Source organism: Trematosphaeria pertusa (genome assembly GCF_010094035.1).
Source record: "Trematosphaeria pertusa strain CBS 122368 unplaced genomic scaffold BU26scaffold_31, whole genome shotgun sequence".
NCBI lineage: Eukaryota > Fungi > Ascomycota > Dothideomycetes > Pleosporales > Trematosphaeriaceae > Trematosphaeria > Trematosphaeria pertusa.
The window spans coordinates 19,210-26,886 of NW_022987242.1; the positions used below are offsets into that span (position 1 = coordinate 19,210).

The 7,677-nt window shown below is 49.6% G+C and overlaps 2 protein-coding genes across 2 annotated transcripts; both read left to right on the top strand.

Annotated features, from left to right (window-relative positions):
* Positions 1–3,601: 3,601 nt before the first annotated feature.
* Positions 3,602–4,762, top strand: BU26DRAFT_535955 (mitochondrial carrier; the record flags this gene model as incomplete). The annotated part of the gene is made up of 3 exons (XM_033831317.1): positions 3,602–3,717; positions 3,771–4,509; positions 4,556–4,762. 3 exons carry the CDS (start codon positions 3,602–3,604, stop codon positions 4,760–4,762), a joined length of 1,062 nt encoding a protein of 353 aa, XP_033675339.1.
* A 1,808-nt stretch (positions 4,763–6,570) lies between these two features.
* Positions 6,571–7,382, top strand: BU26DRAFT_556905 (uncharacterized protein; the record flags this gene model as incomplete). The annotated part of the gene is made up of 3 exons (XM_033832406.1): positions 6,571–6,700; positions 6,857–7,134; positions 7,204–7,382. 3 exons carry the CDS (start codon positions 6,571–6,573, stop codon positions 7,321–7,323), a joined length of 528 nt encoding a protein of 175 aa, XP_033675340.1. The 3' UTR covers positions 7,324–7,382.
* Between the last annotated feature and the right edge of the window lie 295 nt (positions 7,383–7,677).

Sequence of the window (7,677 nt, forward strand, 5' to 3'; positions counted from 1 at the left end):
CGCGTAAAACTTTATTCTATTCTATATCTATATCTATATCCGCATCTACTTTATACTTACTTTACCTTGTCTGCCTAGAGCACGAAGTATTTAAGGATTATAGCTAGCTACTTCTTCTTTCTCTTCTCTAAGTTAGTTTTGCGGCTCTAAGGCATAAGACGCTGTAATACTAGTACTAGATCTTAATTTAGAGGCACGATTTCTAACGCTAAGGCTAAAGGTAGAAATATACTTAACTTGCAATAATGCTAACGCGCGCTTATAGTTTCTAAAGTAAGCATTGTCGCTTCTAATTTCTAACAAGAAGGCTAATAGTGCTAAAGTTATTTGTCTACGACGGCGTAAGGTTCTAGTCTAGAAAGTTTAAAGCGTTAGCCTACAATAACGCGTAGTTCTCGTCTAGAACGCGATTTCTAACGCTAAAGCTAATAGTGCTAACATGCGCAACGTTTAACTATTCTCTATTCTAGTCTAGAAACTGCTACTAACTAAGAGAGTGCGCGTCTGCTCTTTATAGAAGTATTAGTTGTTGTCTTTACCTACCTCGCTCTTAACCTTAACGCTAATTTTACGGCCTGTAACCTTACTACCTACTAGAATACACAAGGTAGGCGTCTTGTTATACTTCTAGTACACTGTCTCTATATTCCGCGCTAGAAGCTTACCGCCTATAGAAATAGTAAGAGTAGAGTACTTCTCTATATCTAGGTTGCTAAACTTGCTACTAGCGCGAGTACGTCTAATAGAGATACTAAAGATACCTAAAGGTTTCGCACTATTTAATAAAGAACTACTCTAATTTATTTCTAGTATATAATTAAAATAATTAAGCTCTTCTTCGCCTTTAGGCACTCTTAAGGTACGTATTTCTCTTTTCTTTCTTTCTCTCTTTCTTAAACTTAGGTAATAGCTCCCGTAACTAAGTTATAATCCGCCTCTAGAGTACTTCTTCTTTTTCGCATTCTTTTTAGCTATAATTTAGTCGTTGTTACTATCTTCGTAGGTTTAACTCCTAGATAGAGTAGAGTTCTTTTTACGTCTTCTTTTTACGTCTTTTAGAGAGTAGTACGTGCCTTCTCTATTACAGCGGCTAGCTCTTAGCTTCTTCTTTGTTAACAAAGCTTTAGCGCTCTAGAGAACGGGTAATAGCGTATAACAGCGTTCTTCTAGATATATAGTAATATAGATAGCTAGGTAGCTAAAGACCTTAAGAGTACCTTGCAAGAAAGCTATTTGTTAGACCTAAGAGTTAAAGCTTAATGTTATAGCTATTATTAAAGTATTTAGCTTCTATTTTCCCCTCTCTAAAACTTCTCCCTTTGCTACGCTCTCCTATCTTTTAGCATTCTAACATAGACGACGCTTAGTTCTCTTCGTTACTCTACTTGCATGATTAGAGCCGTGACACGCTATCGCTAGGGCGCACCTTTAACACAGGAAAATGAAGCCTTTCACTCCTAGTCTTCCATGTGCATGAGCAGGTGGAAGGGACGCCAGTAGAGTATTAGGAGATAGAGAGGTGCTACAGGGTGCGTACGCGGAATGTCAAAGACTACAAGATAGGGTTTAAGGCAAGTGCAGATATTACAACATGGTTCGCGATATTGAGTTTCGCATTGTAGAGTACTGCGATAGGCTTTGTCTCTTATCGTTATCTTGTTATGTTTTATGTTGGCGGGTGGGGGATATAAGGAGGTCTGGAGCACTTTTATTAGTACACGTGAAGAGGGATCGGGACATGGTGGTGTTGACTTGCGGTGTTAGCGTAGCGAGCTCCAGCACGGTCGCCTCGGAGGTGCGCAGATCTGGGCTAGGGTCCCATCTAGGGGACCAAAAAAGGCCCCACAGCGGGAATCGGAACAGGACCCACGGGAGCTAAATCAGGCCCGGCGCAGGTGGTGTGGGAGCGGCGACTTGTTTTGGCTTGGTGTTAAGCGTTCGTCCTCGGCGCAGCATCAGCCACAGGCACGTCATACGTCCGGCACCGGGCAGATATGTGGCGCGGTTGCTGAGTCAACCAGAGCGCACAAGTCTTGTAAATCCACGATCGGTCTGCGCGACAGCTACGAGCAACCTTTGCAATGCAGCACAACTTACGGCTATGCCTATGTCGTAGACTCCTCCAACGGCGCATTAATATATCACACTGCCTTCTAGCTTGGCGGACCCGCCGTTGACGCCTCCGTCGACGGACGAGAAGCCCTTCCGCGCAAGCCCGCACCCCGCCAGCGCCCTATCCCCACGACTCTCCACCTCCACTTCTCGCCGCCCGACTACGACGGCGATGACAACGCCGTCCTCTCCACCCACCTCCCTACTCCGTGTCTCCCCAACAGCATTCATCGCCAGCCAATCCTGTCTCCTCGAAGCAAAGCGAGAGCATGCGCCTGCTGAAACAGTGTCTCCAACCTCTCGTCCGGTTTGCCGTCCGAAACGCCAACGCATCACATGAGATGGCTACCAGCAACAAGGAAACAAGACAAAGCATCTGGACACGAGCGGGATTGCCATAGCATAGGCACCGCGACTAGCAATCTGTAGACGGCAATGCAACATTTTCGAAGAACATCGCTCTGCATGCCCAGGACCTGACCCAGCTGCGAGTCTAACAGCATCTAGTGGCCGCACGCTCCCCTGTTCAGCTCCACCGCCATCCGCGAATAGCTCGCCGACTGGCCAGCCGAGCCCTGCGCGCCTCGTCTGCCCCAAACCGCTACCCTAATCTATTCCCACTGGCGCCATAACGCAAGCGACTTCGACCCCTCCAGTATGCGCATACGGTGTGAGTTGTCGCTCGCCACGGCGGACGGACAGCAAGAACAATGGAGTCCAACTGGGTTCTCGGCGGAAGGAAAAATAACGTCTTGTCTAATTAGGGCTATATAGAGAATGCTGCGTTAGAAGGCAACGCGACAACACCGTAGCTAACAGGTCGACGCGGCCGCCGTTAGATCTAGCAGCATCCTCTGAAATCCGCGTTGCAGACAATGTCGCCCAGTCTAGCTCTTACACCCAATGCGCTCGCTCATCATCCCGTCCCATAATCATCCGACACCAGCTCAATCCCGGGTTTGCCACGAGAATTGCGTGCAAAGACAAGCGGTTTGAGTCGTCGAGGGATGTCGATCCATCTTCTCTCTTGTCGTTTACTCCGAATTTGCAGCTACCCCCAACATACAAGTACGTGGTTCGATATCCTGTGCACATGTCCAACCCGGGTATACTGGCTGCTTTCAAGATACCACTAAAGGAATGCCAAAGAGGAAAGACGGTACAGACAGGTTTTGTTGTAGACAGGCAGGCAACGGTAAACGCGGCTGCGGTGCTCGAGCTGGTGACGACTCTTGTTTAGTTCTGCGGTTGTGAGGTAGAGGAATTATAATTCTGAGGCCTGTTCAGCTAGCAATTCACTTCCTGCATGCTCCCTCCTCCCATGGATGAGTGCATAGCGCGAGCCACCGCACTAACAGACGCGCACTTAGGCGCGACGGCAAATCCTTGGCGCCGCGCCGGCCTTAGGATTCTCCGTAGCGGAGAAAAGTCAGCGCGCCGAAATTCAATCGGGTTCAGAGCCTCTTCTCTGCCCGAACTGGAAACCACAATGCAAGAAGACTCAGCACCTCACAGCTTCAAGACTGTACCACTGCTACCTGACAGTAGGACTGGAAAATCGGAACAACCTCCACTGCGGTCTTCGGCACATCTGCTTGCCGGCGCGTGAGTCCGACCCGTTTGACCTATCTCTGCGAAACACTAATCTGTCTCTATAGGAGCGGAGGGTTGGCCACTGCCATTCTAACTTCTCCACTTGATGTTTTGAGAACGCGACTTCAATCCGATTACTACCACCTCTCCCGTCCCATCCAAGCAATCTACCCTCCGTTCAAGCCTGCATCCACTCATATCCTCGGCGCCTCGTTACACCACCTTCGCGAGACTATCCAGATCGTCAATTCCATCCACTATACTGAAGGCTGGCGCGGCTTCTTTCGCGGTCTTGGGCCAAGTCTAGCAGGCGTGGTTCCTGCTACCGCCATCAAGTTTTACGTGTATGGTAACTGCAAACGGCTTGGAGCACATATGCTGAACTGTGGGGAGGATGCGGCAACAGTTCATGCACAAGCTGCTGTTGCAGCGGGTATCGCGACTGCGACTGCGACAAATCCTATTTGGCTCGTCAAAACAAGGCTGCAGCTCGATAAATCGCGGACGCAAGCTGGTGTTACGGCTCGACGGTATAAGAACAGCCTCGACTGTATCCGACAGGTTCTGCGACAGGAGGGTATTAGAGGACTATATCGGGGCTTGAGTGCAAGCTATCTGGGCACAGTTGAGACGGCGTTGCACCTAGTCCTTTATGAGAGACTCAAACTATTATATAGTAGAGCTCTAAGGGGAATCGATACGCGGAATAGCACAACTTGGGATGAACTCACAAGTTGGATTAGCACTAGTGGAGCTGCGGGATCAGCGAAGCTAGCTGCAGTTTTGATCACCTACCCTCACGAGGCATAATCCCTTCCGTTCATTATATCCTTTACTAACGTGTCTTCAGGTAGTTAGGACAAGACTACGACAAGCGCTAAAGAAGAATAGGCTTCCGAAGTACGTTGGCCTCTTGCAATGTTTCTGGTTAATTAGTAGACAGAAAGGTTTAGCAGGCCTGTACGGCGGCCTAACACCGCACATTGTGCGAGCTATTCCATCATCAGTAATCACTCTGGGGGTGTACGAGTTTGTGTTGAGGTTGGTTGGATCATGACCCATAAGGCTAAGGATAACAAGTCTGTAAGATTATCTGTATAATATTAATGTAAGGCACCTTCGAGGCACGGGAATGGATTGGCACATTCACATTCACGAACAAGCATGCAGAATTTTCACGATGTATCCCGGGAAAGTTATATATTGTGATTACTGAGGAGTGTCTGAAAAACGAGTGTGTCAAGGAAAACTAGTAGCAAGGTATTGCGCGAGTTCGACTTCGTCGCATAAAGCACCGTCGGCCGTTCGGCGGTTTATGTAACGTGAGCTGCATCTAGTAATTTGTTAGCGCAGTAGAGGAACGAGTAGGCATGTTCTTACCCTCATTTCTTCTCTGGCTTATATCCGGAGCCCTGGCAATTACCACAGGCGTACTCCCTGTTCATGCCGGACCCACCACATAATCCGCACTTTTCCATTCGTAGATGTTTTCTCGGCGAATTCGTCAATGTTCTTTCTCTGGCATGATTAATGAGCATATCGGAGAAGTATCATACATGATGACCTTACCCACCGGTCGGAGATGTAGGAGTTTGAAGATTCGTGGTTTTGCAGGTTGTTGGTTTGCCTAATGTCTCTGTTCATTGACATCTCTTTTATATCCACCCTGCTCGGTCAATCCATTGCCCGGCTTACGCACTAAGGGTCCCTCGCCTTATTCTGAAGCACAAAGCACTTGGAGATACCGACCACCAAGGATACTGCCCTGTTTGACACCAGTGGTTAAGCGCGCGCGACTGGGGCATAGGCCTTGGCACGGGAAGTGGGCAAATTCCGTTGGTTCCAGATATAGAGAGCGGACAGCTATCGCACCCCCGGCGTGTAATCGCTAGCGATCGAGCGTGCAACGAAATACCCTTGCCAGTTGCTACCTAAATTGATGCAACATACGTCCTATCCGCGTTAGTTACGACCGAGTATAATTAACCAAAGACTAGGGAGGTCCTTGAGGATTGCACTGATGGTTGCATGCGCATAGGGCTAGGCAGCTGCCTTCTCGAGTCGTTACCGGATGGTATGCCTGTATCGTAGGAACGCTCTCCAGCAAGGACATAGTAGGTGGTTGCGCGAAGAGCTGCGACGCGCCTCTCCAAAAAGGTGGCATCAAGAAGCAGCGCTGTGCCTCAACCTCGGAAATGCTAACTTGTCCTTCAGCTGTAGCATCAGTCGTTGTCATGAGTTTATTGGTGCTGGGAACTGGCGTCGTTTTCCGCTCGTTTTTGTGTGTTTGAGTTTTCTGTCGCGTTTTTCCGCTTCTTCATACCCGGAATCGTGAAGCAACCCGTCCTACGTTTGCTAACGGCCTCGATGATCGATGCTTCCTCTGGGCTTAGATTTACATCAGCTTCGCGTCCCGTTGTCCGTTCTTAATCCCGGATTCGACGGCAGCTCCTTGATTGGCTTCATCGCGGGGTGCCATTTCTCCCTTATTAGGATTAACGACTGCCTTAGATTCACTCTAAAGGGCGTCGTAACCTAGAGCGTCGAAAGCACATCTGAAGCCGTCACTGCTGCAGCACGCTTGGGACGTTGTCTGCGCGTCATTTTGTGGCATGTTGCGCACATCATCAAAGGTAAGGGTCCATGCGTCACGATTAACACTCGGTGGTCTGACGGTGGCTACTGACCGATCGTCTTCTCATCAAAGATACAGTGCGTGGTGCACGAGCTGGCTGCTTGGACCATCTTTTGCTATGTCGTAGCGACCAGCCAACGGTTCCTAATATATATCACATGCGGGACTCGACAGTGTTGCTCCTCCAACGCCCTTTAGCGGCTGTGTGGACCCCACCGGAGTTTTCAATAATGCCTAAGAGACTAGACACAATCTCATTATGTCAGTGCATATCTCCCATCGACGATCTTGCGCCTTCATTGAAGCCCAATATGGACGCAATAAGCAAGGCCCTCTTGCACAAGTGGCTACCCAAGTACGGTAAGCTCCAGCTAGAGAGGACCATTCTTTCATGAGTTTCGTCACAGGCTGATATCAGTATCAACGTATATCTTCACTGGATGCCCGGCAAGCTGTGTAGTCAATGGATATATAATTGCACAATCCGTTTCTGCCCTAGATGATGAACAATGGCAGAGCATCCTGTTGAGGATTGGCGTCTGTGGAAGGACGGGGTCGAGTGGAGGGGGGAACGGAGGCTCAGCTGTGGGTATACGGGATTCGGGACGAATTGGAAGAGGCGGAACGGAGCCAAGTATATCTTCAAAGGATGGCGGGGTCGGTCTAAGTTCGGATATCCATGCTACGGCAAGATTAGCCATGTCACGAAAGCGAAACCAATGAACCTGCGCTTCTCGGATGCACTCAGCTTGACAATGTCTGGCCACAGCTCTTGCATCGGTTCCACGAGGCCGGTCAGCAGCCAACTCTTCCACTGACCCTCTCCAGCACAGTCCTTGGCCATCTGCCTTGATTTGTGACAGTACCTCTCCGCGAGCTCGCCAACTCCGTTATGGACTGCCGACCTGCCGAACAGATCCGGGCCAAAAGAGGCCTTCCCAATGTCTTCCAGCATCGATACTTCGAATATGTGCTTGAGTTGATCCTCCACGTCTGGGGAGGCTTGGGGGAATGGTCCACAAAGACGCTCGCGTCAGCCATGTTCCTTGATCGATATTGGGGACTTGATTTCTTGCTGGGGCTCTGAGACCGCTGTCGCCAGTAACTCAGCTTCGATGCTCTCCTCTGACCGCTGTCGTTCGAGGTGACACGTGGCGCCTGGGGGAGCCATCTCCGCCTCGCTGCAGCTATCGCAATTGCTTGCCCACTGTTCAATAGATTGCGTCAAGTCCTGGGGTGCCGATGACTGTGAGGAAAGCGTTCGCGAGGATTGTAATATTGGATTGGGTGGGCAGAAACGGCCGCCGTCTGAGGGGGTTGGTTTAAGGCGTTTCGGG